General features: G+C 35.3%; 2 protein-coding genes across 9 annotated transcripts; both read right to left on the bottom strand.

Annotated features, from left to right (window-relative positions):
- On the bottom strand, nt 1–1,446 carry LOC116120627 (zinc finger protein 11-like). Of its 2 annotated transcripts, none has more exons than XM_031406589.1 (2): nt 1,338–1,446; nt 1–898 (listed from the first exon to the last, which is right to left on the bottom strand). In XM_031406589.1, the coding sequence occupies exon 2, from the start codon at nt 876–878 to the stop codon at nt 267–269; it is 612 nt and encodes a 203-aa protein (XP_031262449.1). In that variant the 5' UTR covers nt 879–898; nt 1,338–1,446; the 3' UTR covers nt 1–266. The 2 variants fall into 2 exon arrangements, 1 of the variants encoding a protein (XP_031262449.1); XR_004126583.1 differs by lacking the exon at nt 1–898 and adding an exon at nt 966–1,021.
- Nucleotides 1,447–3,872: 2,426 nt separating this feature from the next.
- Nucleotides 3,873–18,107, bottom strand: LOC116120662 (myosin-11). Of its 7 annotated transcripts, none has more exons than XM_031406632.1 (28): nt 17,976–18,107; nt 17,761–17,879; nt 16,966–17,094; nt 16,078–16,221; nt 15,823–15,968; nt 15,581–15,737; nt 14,925–14,983; nt 14,342–14,501; nt 14,086–14,235; nt 13,838–13,971; nt 13,603–13,749; nt 13,385–13,486; nt 12,054–12,111; nt 11,870–11,971; nt 10,802–10,839; nt 10,461–10,587; nt 10,191–10,361; nt 9,928–10,059; nt 9,734–9,843; nt 9,550–9,610; nt 9,167–9,344; nt 8,567–8,772; nt 8,362–8,481; nt 6,061–6,399; nt 5,869–5,916; nt 5,214–5,353; nt 4,735–4,985; nt 3,873–4,416 (listed from the first exon to the last, which is right to left on the bottom strand). In XM_031406632.1, the coding sequence occupies exons 2-28, from the start codon at nt 17,761–17,763 to the stop codon at nt 4,364–4,366; spliced, it is 3,465 nt and encodes a 1,154-aa protein (XP_031262492.1). In that variant the 5' UTR covers nt 17,764–17,879; nt 17,976–18,107; the 3' UTR covers nt 3,873–4,363. The 7 variants fall into 7 exon arrangements, 6 of the variants coding, with proteins under 6 accessions (XP_031262492.1, XP_031262493.1, XP_031262490.1 ...); XM_031406633.1 differs by having other exon boundaries at nt 17,761–17,870; XR_004126587.1 differs by lacking the exons at nt 17,761–17,879; nt 17,976–18,107 and having other exon boundaries at nt 3,873–3,961; nt 4,191–4,416; nt 16,966–17,103.
- Nucleotides 18,108–26,243: the final 8,136 nt, after the last annotated feature.

Genomic DNA, 26,243 nt, shown 5'->3' with positions numbered 1-26,243 from the left:
TGTAAACATAAATTGGATCTTAATTAATCTTCCGATACATACATAATCTAGTACTGAGATTTAAGACTGAAGAGAAGCAAAATGGAATATGTAAAGGGACGTGGTTTTAATTTTCTTTCTTCTCAATGCCTTTTGACATACCCTTTGCATAATACTAGTGTACGGAAACATTAATCGAGCTAAGGTAAACAAAAGATTGCACCAAGAGAACCAAATTCAAAGCCAAATATTTTGATTATGGCACAGAGAATTGGTGAAGATTGCACTTAAACATGCCCAAGCCGAAGCTCCAAATCTAAAACTTCTTTGGGATCTTTTAACCCCATCTCTAAGTCCAAGCTAATAACTTCCTCTTTCCTGGAAACTTTGTGTGCACAACCCTTCAATTTCCCGGCCCATTCAGCCTTCATGTTCTTCTTCTTAGATACATCTCCCCATCGAGGGGTCAAAGCATCTCGCCCAGTACACTCAAGTAATCGTTTCTTTTCCTCATTTGTAGAGGCTGAGGATGATGAAGAGAAAGAAGTGAGAGAGGGAGAAAGCAAGGACTTAGTTGAGTAAGGGAATGGTAAGAACTTAGATGAAGGAGATGATGAAGAAGAAAAACTAGGGTTAGGGTTAGAGTTAGAGTTAAATTTAGGGTTCTGAAATTCAACAACAGGTGAAGGTAACTGTCTCAACCTGGCTCTATCTCTTCTATGAACGTTCATATGACCACCAAGAGCTTGAGCAGACCTGAATTCTCTCTTGCAAAAGCTGCAGTTATAGTTTCTTGGAGGCCATGTTAACCCAAATGAATTATCACCTTGAAAACTAAATTTCTCACACTCCCATTTGTCTTTAACCTTGTTACACCGCAGATAAGTACTCTTCTCCATGGTACGTTCAGAACTCCACCCTAAAAAAGATCCAAACAAACAAGAAAAAACGAAAGATCAGACTCCAAATTAAAAAAAAAAAAAAAAAAACTTGTTACACCGCAGATAAGTACTCTTCTCCATGGTACGTTCAGAACTCCACCCTAAAAAAGATCCAAACAAACAAGAAAAAACGAAAGATCAGACTCCAAATTAAAAAAAAAAAAAAAAAATAACTAAAGAACACAAGTTGAGAGAGAGAGAGAGAGGACTCACTGAGATGATCAGCTGAAACATATACAGTGGTGAAACCTAATAGCTAAATTTATATATGGTGAGGTCAGAGGAAGTGAGGAATAAGTGAGTAATTAAGAAGCTAGGATTGATATATTCATATAGACAAGATGAAGTCTTTAATAAATTAAAATTGTAAGCCAGTAGATTAGAAACTCTGATGTAAATCACAATAGTTTGACTTACCTGTTGCAGATGTCTGATACTATTTCTGGATATTGCTTCATGTAATGTAGAAGCTTAATTTGGCAGCGATATGTTCCTTTAAGCCAAATCTAGTAGAAATCTTGCAGAACTTCCTTGCAATCAATAAATGTTTTTAACGTTTTACAACTTTTTAAAACAGTTTGATTTTTTTTTTTTTTTTTTGATAAAAGTAAATAATGCAATATGAAACAACGACAAGAGGGTGTGCAGTCCTTCCTTTGTGTTGTATTGTACCGGCGAGTAACTTTTGAAAAACATCTACTAACAATAAAGATTTAAGAAATTAAGAACCATATATAGGAGAGTGTTAATTAGATAGTTTGACGTTTTGGGGTTATTATAATTGCTCTTAACAATATTGTTGCAACAAGTGTACGACATGTTGTTCACTTTTATCTCGTATTCACGATATGCCGTCTGCAATTTGGGAAGACACATCGTATTATTTTGAGATATGGATTGTATTTCTTTCACAATGATGACATATCATCCACTATGTCTTTTCGTTATTTACGGACGATATGCAGTCTGTTTTTGGATCACACATAATATTTCTGTTTCACTTTCATTTTTCTGAATCGAAATTAAAAGCAACTGCTAATTTAATGTGGGAGATATCTCAATGGCTAAAAATCAATTTTACTTTTGATTTTTGAAATGTAAAAGAATCCGTTTCAGAGTTTCTGCGTACTTTTTTTTTTAATTTTGTTATATCAAAAAATCCCAGATTCTATGAGACTCAGATTAATGAAAATGAACAAAGGGGTTTAATTATGTTGATCAAAGCTGTGATTTGGTGATGAGATTTTATAAAATGGAAGATCAGATACAGTGGCCTTATGCGGTTGAACTATTCTTATAACGAAGGTATATATTCTCTTTTCAGGCATGCATTAAAGAATGTCATGATGTTTTCAAGGACAGAAGGTTGGAGATTGTTAAATTCCACATATGAAATGTCTCTTTGCTGTGAAAAGATAATTCAAAAATAAATATAAAAACTTATTTACTCTATTTGTCTGCATGGCAAACATTGAATTTGATGGATCCCATCATGTATTTTCCTATGGGACATGAAGAGGTGGTTTGCTCAACTACTGTGACATAGACCGCCTGTATCTAAAAGTGGTTTGATATGAGGGATCATCACATTGACACTTCTCAAGTTTATTAAACTATAGAACCCCTTTTATTTTGAAAACTCATACTTACACCCCTGAATTCAACAGCAGTTATGTGAAGATGAGAGATGCCAGGGCTCTTTCTTTGGTCATTTTCTGTAACATCAAAATCAATTTCCCACACCCTAGTTTATCTCAAGTTCTCAACACCTCAAAATCAAGTAACTGCAACGGAGAGTGAAAATGTCATTGTACTTGAGATTCTTTTGCCTTGTGTTAAATCTCACTTATGTCTATCAGTTTAAGGGGTGTAAGTATCACTTTTTAAACCTTGTGAGATTCTTAATCATATTCGGGTATATCTTAGGTAAGTACAATTTGCTGCGATAGTAGGAACATCTTGTAGGTTTAGATTTAACGTCTTCAACAATTCATCTCTAACCATTGTATTAGCTATAAGTGTAAGCAGGAAAGAACATAAATAAGCGATGAGAACTCGCAATACAGTAAAAATACACTAACATGGCAGACAGTTTAGTAGTTGAGTGAAATCAATTATAGGGTAAGGTAAGGGTAGGGGACCAAATTAGACAGCTATATGCCTTCAATTTACAATTGAGTCCCTTGAAAACTTGAGCGTACAAAGTACAAACATAAAACAAAATTTAAGTTCAACATAGAATTTTACCAATGAAAGAAAACATGAATTTCATATAGAGAAATAGCTTTAATTTTTCTTAAGAGTAGTTTGGTCACCGATGTAGTAGTAATCGACGCCTCCAAAAAAAAAAAAAATATTCTTTAAGAGCAAAGGAGATGATGATACATGTGATAGCTTCTAACAGGTTAAAATATTGTTCTACGTTTACTTTACAAAATAATTCTCAAATTTTAAAAGAGACCTGCCATATTAAAAAGTGATGAGCCGCATTATACTCAGAACACAGGATTGAGCAAATCAAACCTCAACAGTGTAGCCTANTACAAACATAAAACAAAATTTAAGTTCAACATAGAATTTTACCGATGAAAACATGAATTTCATATAGAGAAATAGCTTTAATTTTTCTTAAGAGTAGTTTGGTCACCGATGTAGTAGTAATCGACGCCTCCAAAAAAAAAAAAAATATTCTTTAAGAGCAAAGGAGATGATGATACATGTGATAGCTTCTAACAGGTTAAAATATTGTTCTACGTTTACTTTACAAAATAATTCTCAAATTTTAAAAGAGACCTGCCATATTAAAAAGTGATGAGCCGCATTATACTCAGAACACAGGATTGAGCAAATCAAACCTCAACAGTGTAGCCTATGTTTTAAATTATTCAGTCAGAGATGCTTGTCTGGTCTGCTTGTTTCAGATCATCTGCTTTCTGCAAGGCAGCAAATCAGACAGGCAACAAAATGTGTGCCCTTCAGTGCTCTCTTGCTGTATCTCCTAAATTCATTGATGCAGTCCTCTCTTTATCGCTGAATGATCCCTTGAGTTTGACAAAGCATGATGCAGAATTGATTACCACTTCATGATTCATAAATCATATAAAAGTAAAGACACAATGTGGGGCAGAGTAGATTCATTCTGAATAATTTTTTAGCATACGGCAGTCCTGCACTTTCACTCCTTATTAAAATAACCAATGAACATATGAATATTTGCAAACTGCTAATACTAATCTATTTTTTCCTGAATTGATAGTTTGATAGAAGTACCTGACTAGTTAATCTACAGCACCCCGAGAGAAATGGTCCATCTAAGATCTTGTATGAAGTCTATATAACAAATCATTTGAGTAAAAGGTGCCTAGTCTAAGATGCCAACAGACACATGACTATATTAACATCTAAGTTAGAAAGAACAGAAATGAATATAACAATCCGTTCCATCAGAAGTAATCATCAAACGCTGCTTCTTTGCCTTTGTCCCACTTCTCACATCCTGCAGAATGTAACCAGCAAGACAAAGAGGTATAAGACAGTTGCCATCAGCACATCCTATTCAACCAAGATTGACAACTAACTTTAACGTATAACAGCAATGGACCAAAATTACAACAGATGCAAGAGTATAATTGCTAAATAGGGCGATTTTTCTTCCCAAGAGTAAGAGTTCCAGACAAAGCTGTCAACAAGAGTAAGAGTTCCCAAGAGCTCTCCTATGTCAAGCCAAAGCTGTCAACAAGTTCACCCTACCACGTGGCTAGTTGCAGCAGAATCCAAATTTGAGTTACATTCACATAAAGAAAGAAAAACTGACCTGTAATTTCAGTGGCTGAAAGGTCCTGCACTATCAGCTGAAGGGCATTGGGTTTATATGAAGAGAAGTTAGCAGAGGTAAGAACTGGAGCTGGAAAAGTGAAATCAGAGTCAGATGATGAAGCATCAGAGTTATCCGAAGTATCAGAATGCTCCTCCCGAATAATGGGTCGAGAAGATGAAGTCGATGTTAATGAAGAACGTAAGATCGTCTTCAGCTGTGAAAATTGCTCTGACATGCAAAATAACAGCCTGAGACATGCTAGATAAGATAAGTATCAGTCAAACAACATGTAATCTATATAACAGAATTCATGCGAATCAGGATCACAAACAAGGCCATTTTGTCGGACAAACAATAAAGACTGATTTTATTGTGTTGAGAACAGAGTCTGTTGGATTCTATGACATATTAAAATTAGACATTCAGAAATGGAAAATATTAAGGTTGTACAGGAAAGGGTTCAACATTGGCAATACCTGTTCAATGAGTCTTGAAGTTGATAAACTCTTCTTTCAGTTTCTTCTAATTTCTTAAGTCTTTTCTCACTTACTTCCCAGGCTTCAAGACATTGCCTTTCAGCATACTCGGATCTTCGCGTTTCTGCCCGCAACAAGGCCTGTGAAATATAACAAGGTTAAAATTTTCTAGTCTGAGCCTGAAGAAGTAAATTTTTAAACCAAAGAAAATGATGTGGCATTCCAACTCAAATAACAAGCTGGGGAAAGGACGCTAACCTTTCCAAGTTCTCATAACATGTAAAATACATTAATAAACCTCTAACATTGTGGTCCGTAATGATCTGTATCTTTACCTCTCACAGTTTAAACAAAGATGTGTATTTGTGTGCGCACATAGACAAATAATTGAAGAGATTAAGGTGGATATAAATACATGCTTCGAATGTCGCACAGAGAAGAAAGATGAACAGGATTGACTACCAAATCCAAACAAAAATTTGAGAAAGATGCAAACTTAAAAAAGAAGCTGATTGGTAAAACCACAGCAAAGAGATTTCTTTCCCAAGTTTCTTGTACTTTTTTTTTAATCCTAAAGTTTAGTTTGACAGAACTGAAATTCTGTTAGAGAAGAATAATGAAAGAATTGTAGAGATACTGAATATATCAGCAATACCTTCAACTTCTCCACTTCTTCAGTGAGGGTCCCAATCTTTTCAGCCTCCTGGCCAGAAAACATGGCTTTATTGGTCATATAGCATGGTTCATTTTCTTTCAGTGTAACCTCACATTCCTTGACAGATAATTGAAATTCAGTTTGAGAAGAATGATGAAATAATTGCACAGATATAAAACATATCATCGATACCTTCATCTTCTCAACTTCTGTCATGAGAGTTTCAATCTTTTCGGCCTCTTCAACAGAAATCGAGGTTTTGTAGGTTGAGCATGGTTCATTTGCATCTGGTGTACCCTCACTTTCCTTCACAGATAACTGAAATTCAGTTTGATTAGAATGATTCTCCACCTCAGCCTCTTGGACATCGATCAAGGTTTTGCTGGTCATAGTGCATGGTTCATTTGCTTCCTGTGCAGCCTCACGTTCCTTGATATGCAATGCATTTAGTTCATCTACTTCACACTGCACAGCTTGGTGAGAATCCCACAAATCTGATATCTCTTCTCCTTTCGCTTCTTTTGTATCAGTCTGTAAATATGATTTTGACTTCATTTAGCCATAAATAACAAAGAACATTGTCAAGTAAAAATTTTTCTATGGATATCTCATCATCATTCAATCAGCTGAGCAAAGGGTTATATCATCACAATCCAAATTGACAACATTTATGTGAAGCAGTGGTCAAGAACTTCTAAATGTGTACATGGCTCCAAACTCTAAGAGGGGAAAAAATAACACATCTTGCTAAGGACTTTTTAGGCATCAATTCTACTAATATAAATCTAGAGCGAGCGGAGAGAGACAGAAAGAAAGAAATAGAAGAGAGGACAGAGGGATGGAGAAAGATAAGGATAAAGGGAAGTCATAGGAACAATGTCTTAGAAGGAGAAGTCAAAAATCTTGCTTCTGATGGTGTTAACTATTTATTTGTCATGATAAGAACAGGCCAGATACAACTCACCAACACTGAGTTTGAAGACTTTGGGCAACATCTAACTCTCAGTCCAGTATGTAATTTGTCTCAAACCATCTTTATGGTAATCTAAAACCAAGGCATCCATTGTTACCGTTACTACCCATCATTGACCCCAAAAACTGCACAGTATTAATTAGGCTTTACTGATGTAAACAGTTAGCCTCTGGCTCCATCATGCGATGCATTTCTTATATTAACATGTCTTCTACAAATAAGTAAATAAAAAATAACCAGTCTCATTGTTTTATTTTTTTGCTGTTAGCTGGGCTCTGCAGTGGTTTATTCCACATCTGCCTCCCTACATGATGATTACTAGAGCTCTATTCTTGTAGACATTGTCATGAATTCCTAAATATATTACAAAGGTTGACCTTGTTAGAGAGCTTTATACTATTGTTGGGCCCTTTTATCGTAAACTTAACTTTTGGATAAAGTGATATCTATTCCTTTAGACATTGTCATGAATTCCTAAATATAGCGTACAAAGGCTTACNCGATGCATTTCTTATATTAACATGTCTTCTACAAATAAGTAAATAAAAAATAACCAGTCTCATTGTTTTATTTTTTTGCTGTTAGCTGGGCTCTGCACTGGTTTATTCCACATCTGCCTCCCTACATGATGATTACTAGAGCTCTATTCTTGTAGACATTGTCATGAATTCCTAAATATATTACAAAGGTTGACCTTGTTAGAGAGCTTTATACTATTGTTGGGCCCTTTTATTGTAAACTTAACTTTTGGATAAAGTGATATCTATTCCTTTAGACATTGTCATGAATTCCTAAATATAGCGTACAAAGGCTGACCTCGTTAGAGAGCTTTATACTATTTTTGGGCCCTTTTATCGTAAACTTAAAGTTTTGGATAAAGTGATAAGATCCTAAGTTCAAATCCTCATGTATCATGTGGCAGTATTTGTAGTTGGGTGTGTCTGTCCTATCTGAATTTGGGCTTGGTGCACATTAAACATTGCTCTAAATTTGAGTTTGGTTCATGTTACAAATGAAAGGGTCTGTTAGAGAGTTTAATACTAATACTAGGCTCTTACCTATAAGACAGGCTTTTGAATCTAGTTGTTAATAGAATATAATAAAGGTGATTACAGTTGATAAATTTCGCATTAAAATCTCAAAGCTAAAAACTAATAGGTCGTTTTTTTTTTTTTTTTTTTTTTTTTTTTTTTTTTTTTTTGGGAAATGATAAAATGATTGATTTGTTGTTTTTCTTTTCCAAGCCAAATGGCCACCAAATTTGAAACTAAGAAGTACTACTGTATCTTGCAACCTTGGTTGTCATGGAAGAAATGAAATTAAATACTCCAGCCCAGGTAAGTGGCCCCAGGAGGCTGGGGTATTTAAACCTCCGATTTTAAATAGATATCAAGGGTCAGACCATTCAGCTGATTGGGAATCAAGGGCACACCATTCAGCTGATCCCATTGGATTAATAAAATTGTGGAAATAAAAATTTCTTATCAATTATTCATCAGTAAAATTAAATTAACACTTACCATTTTTAGTTTCCTAACCTCTCTCTGGGCTGTTATTCCTCTCCATCTGCTTTGTGTAAAAACCAATGCTGTTCTGAGTTTCTTATAGTATGAAGAAGCTCTGTGGCTGCCCCAACGGGCCTGCAAGAAATTACCAAAATGATAAACCTTTTTTTGGAGAACACAGAATATCCTTCAAACATTACATATGCAGGTGAGGAGTAACCTGAATAATAACTGCAGCCCTAGCATGCCGTCTATATCTGAATTCACGCTGAGCAGCCATTGTCCGTAAGCATGTCTGCAATAGAATTGCAGCAGCCTTTACATTAAAATAGTCTTTTCTTGATACTAGTCTTCGCAAATTCTTCTGAATTTTAACAGCAGCTGTTGCTCTCTTCAGGTATGTATAGTATTGGCGAGCCAATTCCCCTGTTTATGATACCAAAAGATAAACACGAAAAGACATAGAAGATCCACTAATATGAGCAACAGATTCAAGCCCAACTATAGGGATTGAGAACAAAATAAATGAAGTAATGGTATCTAATTCTTATCAGATCCTTCCAACAATATGCATCAGATGAGAAAATATAGGCTTATCATACAAATTTTCAGTTGGCGAACAATGTTTGCCTACTATATTGAAAGTCAAAGCAAAAGTTTCTACTTTACGCATGCTAACGCTTGTCAAGATTTCAAAACAAAATTGAAATAATGAGTTGTCACTTCATTATTTAATTTCCTTAGATAACATGCATTCTGAAGCAAAAACATTTTGTCAGTCAGACACAGTAGGATGTCACCAAGCAACCAATTAACTCACCTCGACAAAAAGATTGTATATGAACAGAAGCGCAGCAAATAGCATTGTAATGTTTTTGAGTAATAAGAGTTCTAACTTGACTTTGAATAACCTTAGCTGAACCACCAAGTACTACTGTTCTCCGTGCATCTAACTCAGCCAACTGACCAGCTCTTAGGAAAACCTTTGTTTTCCCAATCTGCAAAACCATTTGTTGCCATAGAATATAATATCTATCATCCATGGGAGGTATATTAAAACATGAGTAGTCAAATCATACACATTTTTTGAGGCACTTCAATAATATATGATTGACACAAATATGCATATTTGAATTCTTAAATCATCAGATGCTGTATTAATATTGCAAAAAGGAAAAACAAAACATTATTTCCAGCAATTACCTGATACCCTGTAAGTTCCATCTTTGCCAATATCCATTTGCAAGCATCTTTTTCTTCATAGCTGCTCATTAATGCAACAAATTTAAAAAATGAAAAATCAGTCATGTGGGACCAGCAAACCAAAACAACTTCAAGTTAACCAAGAAAAAAGACGCAATTTGTTTGAAACATAAAAAAAGCATACTTCTGTTTCAGAATCTCTGGTGCAAGAATACTAAATCGATCTAGAAATTCAGAGAAAGTTCTATGTGCAGGATATCCAGCACATTTGATTCTAATGGCCTCTAGAACACCCTACAAAAACAATCATGAGAATAAAATACACAAACATTCCAATAACAACAGATAATAGTAAAACACAAGCCAACTAGTACTTACACCAGAACGTAGCTGTTGCATGACACTAATATTATCAAATAAGGCAGGTTTCAGCAAATTGTTTGGCTTCACACATCTAATGTAAAGAGGCTCTGTAGAATTTAGTGTATCCATCAATTGTTGTAGTTGTAGCTGCAGCAGTACGTCATAACATAAGGTCTCACCTTTTTATAGTATGCGCATAAAAAGTAGATGATGTATGATACAGCTTGAGAAATAATTAAAAACCACAATTACATACAAGATGATAGAAAAGAAGATACCTTAAAACGAGAACCTATAGATGAAAACTTAGAAGACTTAGTTGTCTCCACAGAAAGCGGAGGAAAAAGGGCTGCCACAAAAGAACAGTTGGAAGCACTCAACAAATTCTGATGTTCAGGAACAACATAGTCTTTGTTTTTGTCTAAAAAGAGATCTGACTGATACTGAACCTGAAAACAAGTGCACCAGAACAATATTTACTAAAATGCATGGCCCCTCACATAACTAAACAATAATTTAAACAGCTACATACCCGGACCATAACTCACCTCTCCCGCGTAATGAACGATAGTAAAGTCCGAGCGAGTCAATTTTGGCTTTATGAAGCGTTTGTGATCTTTGAATGTCTGGTAAAGCTTTTGTGCAAATGTTTCATGACTTGACTTAGGAAACATACTATAAATAAAAATTATTCCTCGTCAGCAGGTTAGAAATACAGGATGACCTTATAAAAGAAGAGCATAACATTCAGTTTCAACTTGATATTGGCCTTCTTTGTTTGTTTGATTGTGAGTTTGCATGGAGTGGAAAACTTATTTTTTCAAAAACACAAATTCAGCAAGAACAATGTCTCTAAGATCACAGCAAGAGCAAAGAAGTTTTCTCATACCATGCTTCATCAAGTAAAGCAATGATTCCTCCTGGCTTCTGCAGAAACACTATAAATTAGGAACCTGATCATGAAATCTAATGTAGCAGGTCATCTACTAACAGTTAAATTACTGAGTTAACAACAGAGCTAAATGATAAAATACAAGATATCAAGATATGGGGCATTGTAATTAGACATCATCCAGTTATTCGTGGACCATTGTCATAGCTTACATAAAATTATTCGAGACTTCATGGACCAAATAAAAAAACATGTATACCATTAAACAATATCAAATAAATAGTATCATTCCAGAAGTAATGTTATGCGCCAATTGGATAACTCTATTTTTATTCCATCAGCTCAGTCAAGGTCCAAAGGAACTGTACGTAATACAACATGAGGAAAACCTCCTTGTAAAGTACATGTAAAGCCAGTGCCTTTTCAATCCCCTCCCTCCCAACACCATTAAAAAAATACCAACAATCTGTCCTCCATATTTGGGTTGGATAAAAGATACAAGGTTCCACCATGTAAAGGTTACACTTCCAAGAGTAAGAGATACTAAACAATAGTGTTAGACTTTTTCATCAAAATATTTATGCTTTGAGACTTCAACAATTTAGAAATCTATCACATTTCAGGAAATGCATAAGGTGGCGCTTACACCAATACCTTCCATTTGGTATTCAAATGGGAGAGGACATGCTTTACCTTTAGACCAAGTCTTCATGGTGATGAAGAACAATAGAAAGAAGGTCCACAGCAAAGTAGGAACAGATAAGACCAAAAAGTTTCATAAGGACTGGTAAATAAAAAATAAGAGCATGAAAACCTTCTCAATAAGATCAAGAGCATGATTCATTTCGACAATTTAAAATTCTATCACATTTCAGGAAATGTAAGGTGGAGCTTACACCAATACCTTCCATTTGGTATTCAAATGGGAGAGGACCCGCTTTACCTTTAGAGCAAGTCTTCATGGGAATGAAGAAAAATAGAAAGAAGGTCCACAGCAAAGTAAGAACAGATAATACCACCAGGTTTCCTAAGAACTGGTAAAGAAAAGATAAAGTGCATGATAACCTTCTCAATAAGATCTAGCACATCTTGGTTATCAATGAACTCTACATAGCTCCAATCAATTTCCTCTTTTGAGTATTCATTCTGCTCCATCTTGAACACATGCTGAATGGCAACATTAACATCCACATTATAGCTTGAAAAACTAAGTTAAGTTTAAAGTTGTCAAATATGACTAACCTCATACCTGGTTGAAATGTTGTTGTAGCTTTTCGTTTGTAAGGTTAATACAGAACTGCTCAAAACTGCAAAGAATAATATATTTGAATTCAAGTGTGAGTACATGTGCAACTTAGATATAGATAATTCCACACACATGTTACTTCATATTTTATAAGTTCGGTTAAGGGCAGAAAAAGAAAGAGCAGAAGAAAAAATACACATTTAGTTCATCAATCCAGAAAACCCAGAAAATGGTTACAAGTCTAGACAACCAAAGTGAAGAAATTTTTCCAGCTGAAGCTTTGCAGCACTACCTTTCTTTTTTGGTCTAGCACGCCCTTTCATGGTCTAAACTGCAATTGTCCAATAATTGAAATTCACAGGAGTGGAGAATGGGTTTTGTTGAGACGCAATACTGCTATACTATTGCCTCCCATATCTTACTATGTTTAAGAAAGAAGAATTGGGTTAATGATTCTCTATCCACTTTCCCTCTCCCATCAATGACATAGCAACATAATAAAAATGCTCTCTCTAAAAACATAATAAAAATGATTTCTCTCTCTCTCTTCAAACAAACCAAAAAAAAAGGGTTTCTTGGGTCTCTTTGTTGCCAAATATTATTGCCACATGTAGGTTATGCTTTGTGAACCAAATGACACAACCAACATTGCCGTGAATGATGGCACAAAAAATGTGTGGGAAGCCTTGGTGGGTCATCTTAAGAACATTATAATAATCAAAAGTTAGAGCTGGCAGGTAAGGTAATGTAAACACAGTTAAGGTAGAGGATCAATACTTACTGCTAGCTTGAGATCATCATCACCGATCAAAAGATGGAAGGGGAAGATGTGAGGAGCATATATAGCAATTTGTCTACTTGAGGGAAATTTTGAAGCAAATAAGAATTCAATATTAGGGTTCCCGCAGGGTTACAACTACTTTGTACATTTTAAGATTAATTGGAAAATGTACCACTCTTTTCTCAAAATTGTTGAACATTGATACAGTGGTATTGTTGGGGCTTCAAGTGGGTGTCTGTATTTTAATTTGTTTATTTTTCCACCGGCATCCCCATCTTTCAAAGTTAACCCAAGCCTAGTCCAAGCAAGATTCAATCTCAAGACCATTTAACTATTTACAAGAGACCTAACCTTGGTACCAGCTTGGCTTCCCAAGTTATCTCAGTATTTGAGGTTAGCATCTCAAGGCACCCTTTGACAGGTTAGGACAAAGAGATAGTATTGGGTCTGAGAAATGGACTTTTGTGCAGCCAAACATATAAAAAATTTATAGTACGTGTGTATTCATGTGTGGGGTGAGAGAGAGAAAGGAATATATGTAAGCAATTATTACCTGTTAGTTTCAAAGCTTTCAAAACCATAAATATCAAGGATCCCAATCAAGCAATTTGAACGAGGATCTTGGCCAATGGAGATGTTAATTTTGTCAACCAACCTGGACATAATACAAAAATGAGGCACCTTTACATGGATTCCTTCCCTGGAGTAAGAATGAACACGGATGTACAATGAGTATGAAACCTGGAAAGAATATCAGAAGTTAGCATTTACCAGTCAAACAAGCGAGCATATATAGTCTTGGCCAGGCCATCCCTGCTAACTGTCGCACCAAGTGGATCAAGACTTTTTTTGATAATTTCTTCTCTAGTAATCATTACACGTTTACACAATGCATCTTCCAGTGCATGAGGATCACACCTGAATTGAGGATGACATCAAATAATGTAACAATTCAAACAAGAAAAAGAAGTACTAAATCACAATATTGTCAAGGTTCTGTTCTTACATGAGAAGCTCTGCTGTCATTTTAAGATGGAATTTTGACTCATCATCTTTTATAACTGATGAATCTTCATCCCCCTTGGCAAAATCAATGTTACCAAGATGAAGAATAGCAGCCACAACTCTAAATATTGCATCCTGAGAAACAGAAAGAGAGAGAGAGGAAGGCAGAGAGATTATTCCAACTTGAAAAGAAAAAAATGTTTAGCACTTCCATTATACATATATTAAAATGCACTATTGTAGCCATACCTGTTCTTTCTTACTCATTCCAAGAATATCCATAGCTCTCCTTGTTGCAAGATAATCATTAGCATCACTCACACCAACCAATTCATAGCACTTGGATTGATTAAGATAGTGAAATGACTTGGGATTTCCCAGCTTATATCTCTCAATCTCCTGATAAGGCTTAAAAACTATTAGCTGGAATGATATGACAAATTTTCCACAATTACTCTAGGAAAATATCCAGTAAAAGAAGTTTAATTTCAATCAAGACACCTACCTCTGGTGGTGCTGCACAGAGAAGGTAAAAACAGTGATAGTTACGCTCAGGATCTGAAATTTGGCAAACACGAGATCTCTCCAAAAGATAAGTTCTGATGGCTGCCCCTGATATTTTTCCTTGCTTATCAAACTGAATCTCAACAAATTTCCCAAAACGACTGTGCCAATGTATTTAACAAACAATCATTAGTCACAAACTGCTGTAAAATTGAGCCAAAAAAAAAAAAAAAAAACACTATTCTTACTACATAAATGAGAAAGAATGGTTAATGCAGTCAATTCATTTCCTGAATCATCAAAAAAAAAAAAAAAAAAAAAAAATTCCTAACAGAAGTGGCCAGAGATACCATGAAATGTTTACTTATAGCTACTTTAATTTTCCTCAATATAACTAAAAGTTCATAGGTATAATTAGCACAACCTTCAGACAATGTGCTTCTTATAGATGGAGAAGTTCTATATATAGCATTTTCCCTTCAAAGTTATACATACAATTAATTAGCAAAGTGACAATCACAAGGAGTTACTAATCATTATTTAATGAAAACATTAAATTTGAAGCAGAAATCAATGTTTAATACCTGGAATTGTTGTTTTTAACAGTTTTTGCGTTGCCAAATGCTTCGAGAACTGGATTTGACTGCATCATACCGATTAGTACACAACCTCAGATGGGTCCAGGCTAAAACCAAATTAAACCAACTTATATGAAGCTGACAATGAGTTCCTATTCAATACCAAATTCTTTATGTAGAAAAGGAGTGACTTGAAGAATTTAAAGCAGACAAGTATGTATTGAAAATTTCATTCTAGATTCCAGTTATGGAAGTTGAGAATGTCTTAAAGAAATTTACAATCTAGCAAGCATGAGGTGTACTTAAATCTTGTAGTAAATGCCTATTTTTATAAACAAAGCAAATGCATAACATCAAGGCATGGGTGTCTCAGCCGCACCTCACACCTCAATACTCAAACCACATAACAAGAAAACACCAACATAGGTTTATTAGCAATATCAAACTCTGACATATATGCCATCCGCTACAACAGCACAGTGAATAACATCAGTTACCACAAGGGTAACTCTGTCCTAGTCAGATATGTACAAGGAGCTAGTCAAACTGAGAATTTTCAAGCCTTAAATACTATAACTGAAGACATTGCTTTATTCTTGTCCTAAAGTACACTGCAGATGAAACTTGATAAATTTATAAGAAAGATAGATTGTCCAACTTACTTCTAAAACTTGCTGTTCAACAGTCCGTCCTTCAGCGGAAGCACGGCCACCAAAATATGCAAGGTATCGCATGAGCATTTTGGTGGTCTCAGTCTTACCAGACCCACTCTCACCACTGACCAGTATAGAGTTGCTTTTTTTTTCATTAAACATTGTCCTGCTCAAAGCTATAAAATATAGCAACCTATCTCCTTGATATTTAAAAATAACTAATAAGAAAGTAAAAGCAGTTATATTATCACCTATATGCAAAATCAGCAATTGCAAATACATGAGGTCTTAGCTTCCCAAATGGTGCTCCCTTGTACTGTTCCATCATATAAGCATCATACAAATTTGAGAGTCCTTGAAAAGGATTGACTGCAATCAGAATGTTTCCTGTGTAGGTCTGCATGATTTTAAAAATATTATAACAGAGCAGCCCATAATTGTGGTAATAAGTCATCTGCTCTCAGAAGGAAAAACAATAGTGACAGTGAAGGTAAAGTCAATCTCACATAAATTTCATTGATTTCATATCTGGTTGCTAAATTGTGCAGGACTCCAGGTTCATGCAAATATGATATCTTAGTCATGTCATCAACACCACCAGCGGGAGCTTCTACATCCTTTGGGTATACTTTTGATAAGTTTGCAAAAATCTAGCAACACCATAGCAATAATAAAACTATAAAACAACTAATCAGATTTCACAATGAGTACTAATATGAATGTGATGATTTCTCATATAAATAATATTGGAACTTAAGAATCCAGAAGAGGTAATGCTACAACTTCGGAGGAAGAAAACAAACAAAGCACCACAGAAACTGTACTCAGATTCAAAAAGTACCAAAAATTCCAAAAGAAAGAAAAGAAGGAACAAGAATCAGAAAAGAAAGTGAAGATAGAGCTTGGAAAACAAAGTCTGAAGAAAAACTGCTTTGAATTAACAATTTTCTTGAATTGGTCTTCAAAATAAGACCACACTCAAGCAACAGCATTCCTGCTCTTCCTCTAACTCTCACCAACTAGCCAAAAGGGCTAAAGAAATGAGGCATCACAAATGACACCCAGATAAAGCAAAATTCAGGACCATAAAACATGTAACCAAGATAGCGTGCCAGCAGTTTCTCAATCCCTATTGCACATAAGTGGAGCTCCAACTTGGTTCAAGTGCCCCATGAAGCATGGGTTAATATTGGATTCAACTGCCAAAACCTTGTAGTTCAAATCCGAAGGATAAGAAGTTCATTTATTTCCAATCCTTCAAGCCAGGCACCAACAAGATAACAGGTTGAAAAGAGAAAATTGGATTGAAAGACAGGTAAACCAAAAAAAAAAAAGGGAAAGAGCTCATTAGATTTAAAGGAATGAAGTTTTAGCACAATAAGAATTAAACTTACCGTCCTCGCATCACTTGTTTGAATCTCAACTTCCTGTTCTACAACGTCGACAACAATTCCATCTATAAAAGCCAATTCTTGATCTTCAACCCAGATATGAGTTCCAGCAACAATGTTTTCTTGAGTCTCCTGAGACATTCAAAGTCTTAGAAATACCAGAACTCAATGCTTCATCTGACATAATGAACATACAATGATGATAATATCAAGAAAAGAAAGGAACTTATTTCTATGCATTCAAGTTACTTGTATTAGTTCTCACCTGCAGAAGTATTGATACTAGTCTTAGAGCCTCTAAATTCAAACGTGTTAGCTCCAAGATATTTAAAACAAAGACTCCATGTGGACAATATTCACAAGCTTGCTACCATAAAGCTTATGGCAAAAACATTAAATGGTCTACAATCTATTAATCTATTGTTTGAAAAAATCAAAACATCTAACAATCAAGATCATCAATATCTTCAATACTAACAACATATTGAACATAACATTGGTACTTATTTAGTTAAGTTGAAGAGAACCCAAACTTACTAGGGTATGGAACCACATCAAAATCACGGTTTTAACCAAGATGTCAGTTCAGGTAATACTCTTATAGCTTTGGTTATTATTATCTGTGCTAGAACTACATAATCAAGAGACAATAAATCATCTCTTATTGGTCATCTAATTAAGTTGCTGGATCTTAACAGCTTAGAACAATAATATAAATGCAAAGGCAAGATTAACTTGAAATTACATGACGACGCCTACTTTAAAGCTAAGAGAATAGAATTATACAAATTAATATACCATTCTGATTCTCAACGAAGCCGATCAGATGGACTTTCTTCTTTTGAAGCAATTCAGAGGGAACCGACTCCAATCTTCCATCAAAATAACATAAATTCTGACGAAACCAACTGCAATCACTACAATAATATAAATACAAGCCCTAGATTAATTTGAAATTACATGACAACGCCTACTTTAAAGCTAAGAGAATAGAATTATACAAATTAATATACCATTCCGATTCTCAACGGAGCCTATCAGATGAAATTTCTTCTGGTGAAGCAATTCAGAGGGAATTGACTCCAATATTCGATCAAAATTACAAAAATTCAGAGTAAACCAACTGCAATCACGGCGTGAAAAAGAGCAAAAGATTGCAGGTGAAGTGTACAAGCTATTCCTTCTTTCTATTTCTTCCTTGGCGCTCGGTTTGTGTTCGTGTCGTGTTGTTAGTGGAGATGACATTGCTCGAACATCCTTCGTTTTCGCCATGCTTGGGATGCTTGTGGCTAATTTTGCCCAAGAACCCCCTTTGACAGTTTGGACACAATTTTAAATTTTAATGCTGTATTACCGCCTCTCGTAACTCCTTATTTATTTAAGATTTTTTTTTTTTAACGTTACCGCCTTAATGAAAGCATTTAATCGTACTCCTGACTTGACTCCTCAATAAATATATTTAAATATAACACTTAAATAATTAAATTTATTTTCCAGTCAAATTTACCTTATTTAATTATCCAATTATATGATTTTGTCGACCGTATGGAAAATGTTACATACAAACGAGCACCTTCAATCACTCTTTAATCTTTATATGACTTAAACTTTTTATTATAAAGAGTCTATCTACAAAAACAAGAGTCCAATATATTCTTTATCTTTTAAATATAAATTAAAGAGTAAATTTGACTCTTCACATCTAAAGAGTCAAATTTCACTTTCTATTCTAATTTTAATTAGTAAACTACAAGTTTCATGTATTTTATTTATGAATTCTCTTTCTCATTAAGTCTCTTTCTTTAAAATAAAGAACATCTTCTTTAAATTTAAAGAGTCCATTGGATTTGAATAAAAAAATTGTTCTTTATATTTATATTTTAATGAAAATACTCTTTATTTATATAAAAGATGCTCTTTAAATTAAAAAACATTATTGGAGATGCTCTAACATTATTGATTATTAAATTAAGATGTACGATGACCTTATGTAGATTAAAATTTAGCAAATAATTAATCCCTACAACTATTCTAGATTTATTTACATAAATTAAAATATAATTACATTATCCATGAGAATAGAATAATACCAAGCTGATTATATCTCTAATGCAAGGTGTTATGCCCAAAAAATCAGGCTGATGTCAGCTCAACAAGTGTCTAAAAGATAAAGTGTACTAACTGTCAAGCTCATACCGCCTCAAAAATATTTTATATCAACCCTATTTCATCTTAAGATAAAGATGAATGAGAGCACTCCATGTGTCAAGGTAACTTGCAAAAACACTCATTACATTGACCTCAAATGTTTATATATGGGCACCTCTCTTTGTAAAATGGGAGGTTGGGCAGATGAGAGTTAGACAAAACATTTGAGCTTTAATATTTTTTCTCTGTAAACAAAGTATTTCTCCATCTTTGTACGCCTTACAAGCAATATCATGGAAATAGTCAGAGAATAATAAAATAACAGTGGACATAGGATTCGCTTTAAGCATCCGAACAACTATAAAAATCCCTCTTGTTTGTCTATTATATATGTTTGCAGAAACATATATAATCTCAACACCATATTCAAATCTCATGAATCCATCACGTGTAATTTCTAAGACTCTCTTAGCACTTTGCACGTGTGAGTCGTTAGTGTCAAAACCAAGCATCAACAGTTTGGTGGCCCATGCAGGTCTCGAACCCGCATCCAAGCTCCCAGATTGCATGGCCAGATCGTAGATCGCACGCATCAGACCTCTCAGATGGTGTGGTAAGATCACACGCATTAGAGCTCTCAGATGGCATGGCCAAATCGCAGATTGCACGCATCAGAGCTCTCAGATCGCACGCATCAGAGCTCTCAGATGGCGTGGTCAGATCGCACGCATCAAAGCGCTCAGATGGCATGGTCAGATCGCAGATCACACGCATCAAAACTCTTAGATGGCTAGTCAAATCGCATATCGCAGGCATCAGAGCTCTCAGTTGGCGTGATCAGATCGTACGCATCAAAGCTCTCAAATCGCACGCATCAGAGCTCTCAAATCGTGTGTTCAAATCACAGATCGCACGCTCAGATCGGCGTTTAAGATCGTTGAGATCACGTGCTCAGATCGCTCAGATCTCTAACTCTCAGATGGCATGGCCAGATCGCACGCATCAGAGCTCTCAAATCGCATGCATCAGAGCTCTCAAATCACGTGTCCATATCGCAGATCGCGCGTTCAAGATTGCTGAGATCACGCACTCAAATCTCTAGCTCTCAGGTGGTGTGGCCAGATCGCATGCATCAGAACTCTCAAATGTCATGGTTAGATTATAGATCGCACGCATCAGAGTTATCAGATGGTGTGATTAAATCGCATGCATCAGAGCTCTCAAATCGCGTGTCCATATTGCAAATTGCAGACTCAGATCGCTCGTTCAAGATCACTGAGATCACGCGCTCAAAGCACTTAAATCTCTAGCTCTTAGATGGCGTGGCCAGATTGCACGCATCAGAGCTCTCAGATGGTGTGGCCAGATCGCAAATTGCACGTATCAGAGCTCTCAGATAGTGTGGTCAGATCGCACGCATTAGAACTCTCAAAATGGTGTAATTAGATTACACGTATCAGGGCTCTTAAATCGCATGTCCAGATCACAGATCGCGCATTCAAGATCATTGAGATCACGCGCTCAGATATCTAGCTCTTAGATGGCATAGCCAAATCACAGATCGCACGTATTAGAGCTCTAAAATCACGCTCAAATCGTACGTTCAAGATCGATGAGATCACGCGCTCAGTTTGCTTAGATCTCTAGCTCTCAGATGGCGTGATTAGATCACACGCATCAAAGCTCTCGGATCGTGTGGCCAGATCGCAGATCGTACGCTCAGATCATCCAAATTGCGCGTTCAAGATCATTCAGATCACGCGTTCAGATAATTTAGATCGTGCTTTCGAGTGACCAGATCGCACTTCCGAGCGCTAATTAGATCACTGATCTCGAGTTCTAATATCAAGCTTCGCACTTTCCGATTAAACTTCTTATGTTCTTAGATTAAGCTTCGCACTTTCTAATCGAACTCTTTGTGTTCTCAAATCAAGCTTCGCGCTTTCTGATCGAACTCCTTGTGTTCTCAGATCAAGTTTCGCGCTTTCTGATCGAACTTCTTTTGTTCTTAGATCAAGCTTCGCGCTTTCTGATCGAAGTCCTTCTATTTTCTGAATGAACTCCTTAAACTCTTAGATAGCAAAGAGCTCTCAAGCTCTCAGATTGTAAAGAGCTCTCAAGTTCTCAAATCGAGCTCCTTATGATCTTAGATCGAGCTCTTTATGCTCTCTAATCGAGCTCCTTACACTCTCTGATTGGGCTCATAAGCTCGATCGTTTGCTTAAGATCACATGCATCAGATCGTTCATATCGCACGCCTCAAACTCCAGGTCGAACCCTTATCAGATCGCGATCAGCTCCTAGCTCTCAAATCGCGATCAGGTCTTAGCTCTGAGATTGCGAATAGCCTCAGGTCGTGTTCTCAGCTCTTGGATCGCGATCAATTCTCAGTTCTTGTATCGCGGCCAGCTGCCAACGTTAGAAAAAACGTGTAGAAAACTCAAAACAGCCCCAAAACATGCCAAAACGGTGGATTTTGGCGCAAAAATGGTCTCAACCAAGTTCCCTGATGCCATGACATAAAGCTCAAAACAAGCTTTCCGTGGATATCTTACGGGCTCCAAAACTCCTCTCGGATCAAAAGTTATGGTTGTTTTAAGTTTGCTTGTCTGTTTAAGGCCTCTAAGTTGTGCGTTTGGGCTTCTGACGTCAGCTCTCTCCTGAAATTCACCTACTGGACATTTCATGTCAGTTATCAGATCGCACTCAACTTCGGATAGCTCCAAGCCCTCAGATCGCAGTCCTAGCTCTCAACACCCGATTGCACCAAGCATAGTTCAAACTCTTCAATTCAAGACTGCAGCCTATAGTGCGACAGCCATTCAGATCTAAGACATGAGTTTTTGAAGCACGATTACGCACTCCAAAAACGGGGGTGGGGGGGTTCAGTTATGCCTAAAAAATCAAGCTGATGTCAGCTTAACAAGTGCCTAAAAGACAAAGTGTACTAGCTGTCAAACCCTTACTGCCTCAAAGATATTTTATACCAACCCTATCTCATCTTAAGATAAGGATGAATGAGAGCTCTCTATGTGTCAAGGCAACTTGCAAAAACACTCATTACATTGATCTCAAATGTGTATAAATGAGTACATCTCTTCGTAAAAGGGGAGGTTGGGTAGATGAGAGCTAGACAAAACATTTATTTGAGCTTTATTATTTTTTCTCTGTAAACAAAGTATTACTCCATCTTTGTACGCCTTACATGCAATATCATGGAAATAGTCAGAGAATAATAATATAACAGTGGACGTATGATTCGCTTTAAGCATCCGAACCACTATAAAAATCTCTCTTGTCTATCTATTATATATGTTTCTGCAAACATATATAATCTCAGCACTATATTCAAATCTTATGAATCCATCATGTGTCATTTCAAAGACTCTCTTACCACTTTGCACATGCGAGTCGTTGGTGTCAAAATCAAGCATCAACACAAGGTATAAATCACATTTAAATATAAAGTTTACATTGATTAATTTGATGGTCCAATAAAATTGGTATCCTTACATAATAGCAAAATCAAATCCCTCCATTCATACAGCATGAATAATAGATTTTCATTTTAGTGTATTAGTGCTAAACCTAAACGTATTTGTATTGGAAATAAAGGACATAGCACTAAAAGAGCGTCTGCTTTCACTATAACAAAAAGAGCTTTTAGCTACGATTTTGTTAGCTACGATTTCAAAATTCGTCGTTGAAGGTAACTATTAGCAACGAAATATGAAATTGGTCGTTAATAGTTTCGCGGACTTTCTAATCCTCGCACGAGATGGCGAGAAACAAATTGGCGACGAACTTAACAATGACATAATTCGTCATATAATGTTTTTGACGACGAAAATACAAAAAGCGATGCCCAAGTTGTTTTCGCGACGTAACCATATGTTGTTGTGGATACTTTTTAAAGACGAAAATAGTACAAAACGTAGTCAAAAGTATTTAGCAACGCAAATGCACAATGCCATAAAATGTGTTTGGCGACGAAAATATAGAAAGCAACGCCAAAGACGTTTAGCTATGCAACAAAAGGCTCGTCGTAACAGCTTTTTGGCGACGAAAATTTAGAAAGCAACGCCAAAGACATTTAGCTACGGAACAAAAGACCCATTGTAACAACTTTTTGGTGATGAAAATATAGAAAGCGATGCCAAAGGCATTTAGCTACACAACAAAAGGCTCGTCGTAACAGCTTTTTGGCAACAAAAATATAAAAAATGACGCAAAATCCATCTGGATACTCAACAAATAGTTCATCGGAAAACGTTTTTGGCGACGCAAATATAAAAAACAATGCCAAAAATATATTGCGACGCAATTTATGTTTCATCGTGAAAACGTTTTGGTGTCGATTTTCTTAAAATCGTTGCCATTAGTATATTAGAATTTAATTTTTAATGTAATTTTATATTTATATGTCAATAACTGAAAGTGTAAAACCAATTAGTAATAAAAGAAATTAAAATTAAAAACAGTGTCAACTGTCAATACAAAAAATAATGTCTTAGAAGTTTGGCTCTTGAATTTGACATTCAAGCATGTACTTCAATTTAAGAATGTTGCTAGTAAAGAATTCATTATTTCACTTAATAGATTGGGTTGGTTATTATTTAATACTTATTTAAAGCCTTGATATATAAATATATTTAAATATTTATTAAAAGCAAAAGACAATGCTCTTATTATTATTATTATTATTATTTATTTTGTAAATACAAAAAGCATCATGGGGTAAATTGTTTTTTAGGTTTCCACTGTTGGAAGGCTTATGTTTGGTACTTGTTTGGAATCATTATTTTTTTTTTATAATAAATTTATAATATTATTTAATATTTATATTTAAATGTCAAATTTAGTGCATTAGATAATATTTATTAATATTAAAGCAAACAAATCAAAATTAATGCACAAAGAAAAATAACATCACAATTATACAAATTAAATTTTGATAACAATAATAAATATTATTAATTCTCAATATCATCTTAAACTTGTACATCTTCACTTTATATCATCATCACTAACTGTCTAACTCTACTACTTGGCTCCATGAATTGAACAATCTCTGGTTCCACATCCACCCTACGAAGTTCTTCTTGTTCATTAACTTCTGCATCAATATGAAAACTAAATTCATCTGAATTATTTCCTTGATATGCATCATGAGTTGTCGATTAATCTTCCGCAATTTTATCGGGAATGTCGTACAAATGCCTATGTTGTACCTTCTGTATAACTTTCCAAACCGGGTTGATGTGTAATTCAGTTTTCACAGAGAATCGGACTGTTAAAGGTATCGGATTTCGGTCTGACAGACTAGTACGATCCGGTTCTTTAAACAGTGGATTCGGGAATTCACATCATAAGAATGTGATACATGTAAAACTCGACACTACTAGAAAAACCTCCTTTCTTGACAGAATGAGTTGACAGACTTTCTTGAATGTTTTCAAAAACTGTCAAGAATTGTAATTCTTGATTGATTGTTGACCGTTTATGAACTGTCAAGAATTTAAAATAATCTTTGACCGTTTTGAATGATTCTTGACAGTTATTAACTGTCAAGGAATTGGTTAAAAATAAATCTTGTTCTTGATTGTTGTAGTCTAAATCTTTGACAGTTTTTAACTGTCAAGGATTAAGTATATAAAAAACAAAAAATTGCCTTTTTTTGCCACCAATTTTTCATTCACTATTCCTATAATTTTTTCCTTAAACTTATGCTTACCCTCTTTTTCACTCATTTTTGCAAACCCTCATAGTCAATCTATTTCCGGCACTGGAAAACAAATTCTTGTTTTTACCAGTCCCGTTTAGTAGATGACGACTCGCTCAGTGACTTTAGCGCTGACGGAGTTTGTTAACTTTGGCGAGTTCTTGTCAAGGTGTATCCCCAACACCCAAATGTAAGGGTGTTCAAAAACATGTAGAAACCAAACCGAATCGGGAACCGAAGTGGTTTTTCAGTTATCTAAGAAACAGGTTCGGTTTTGGTCCATAGAAATAGAGAAAACCGAAATTCTGATTTTATAAAAAAAAATTAAAAAGTAAACTATTTTTCGTTAAAATTAAAAAGATTATAAATCTAAAATTAAATAAAATCAAAACCCCAAACGCGGTTTTAAAAATAAATAAAATAAAAAATTTTTTCCCACCTCAAAATTTTCACCAAGGCAAATTCTCCCACCCATTTTTCATTAAGTCAAAGCTAGGGTTATAAACTATTAGAATAACCCATTTCTTCTACCCAAAATTCCAGCGCCCAAAAACCCATCCTTCTGCCCAAATTTCTTCCTCCCAAAAACCAGAATATTTTCCCTCTCTTCCGCCCAAAATCTCTCTTTGTTGCTCTTCCACTGAATCGCAGAAGCTCTCTAAAACAAACCAAAAATGTAGAGATTCAATTCTCTATCTCCAATCTCAAGAAAAATATCAATTCTCAAATTCTTGTGTTAGATTTTGGCTTCCAAAATTCTCTTAATCCATCCATTCATCACCGATCGATCTTACCGCTACGTTTCCCGCCTTGTTTTTACCGTCCGATCAACCCCCGTTCTTGCTAAATATGATCTTTATTTCATCTGGAAAACTAAATTCATTTGTTTCTCTATCAATTTCTTCTTTTAATCGTATTTCATGTTCAAGTGAGGCTTTGTCGATCAATCCTTTGAAAAGTTAGGCTTTGTCTGTTAATATCTGCTAATGGTCCAAACAAGTTGTTAGACTATCTTAAGTCTCTTGAGCCTCATAATCTGAAGGTAAGAAGTTTTGTTTATCGTGATTTCCTCTTCGACATATGGTTGACATCTGAGCTCTGGAGTTTCTGATTGCTATCTAATCTTCCATTGATTGTGGGGAAACTTTGCGATATTGTAGGAGAAAATTTAGCTGACCGGCATCCCAAGTTTCGATTTAAGAAAATGGCCTTGAAACTGTTTTTCATTTTTTTTTTTATTTAGAGAAGTTGACGTGGCACAGTTAGGATCCATTAAACATGTAAAATGGGTTAAAATGAAAAGATTAAAACATATAAGGACAAAATCATAATTAATGATAGTTTTTAAAATTTGAAATTTGAAAAAGAGCCCCACCCATTCAAATCGCTTAATCGAAACCAATTAAGGCAA

Source organism: Pistacia vera, unplaced genomic scaffold (genome assembly GCF_008641045.1).
Source record: "Pistacia vera cultivar Batoury unplaced genomic scaffold, PisVer_v2 Contig940, whole genome shotgun sequence".
In the NCBI taxonomy this organism is placed as follows: domain Eukaryota; kingdom Viridiplantae; phylum Streptophyta; class Magnoliopsida; order Sapindales; family Anacardiaceae; genus Pistacia; species Pistacia vera.
This window is presented reverse-complemented; position numbering and strand designations above follow the sequence as displayed.

Bases quoted from the DNA above. Each gene is read 5' to 3' on its own strand.
- LOC116120662 (XM_031406630.1), bottom strand. From the start codon at position 17,103: ATGTCTCAGGAGACTCAAGAAAACATTGTTGCTGGAACTCATATCTGG. The intron at 15,969-16,077 runs GTGAGATTGACT...AAAATCATGCAG, and splicing joins ATGAAATCAATGAAATTTAT to ACCTACACAGGAAACATTCT. The intron at 10,362-10,460 runs GTGAGTTATGGT...ACTTGTTTTCAG, and splicing joins TCGTTCATTACGCGGGAGAG to GTTCAGTATCAGTCAGATCT.
- LOC116120627 (XM_031406589.1), bottom strand. From the start codon at position 878: ATGGAGAAGAGTACTTATCTGCGGTGTAACAAGGTTAAAGACAAATGG.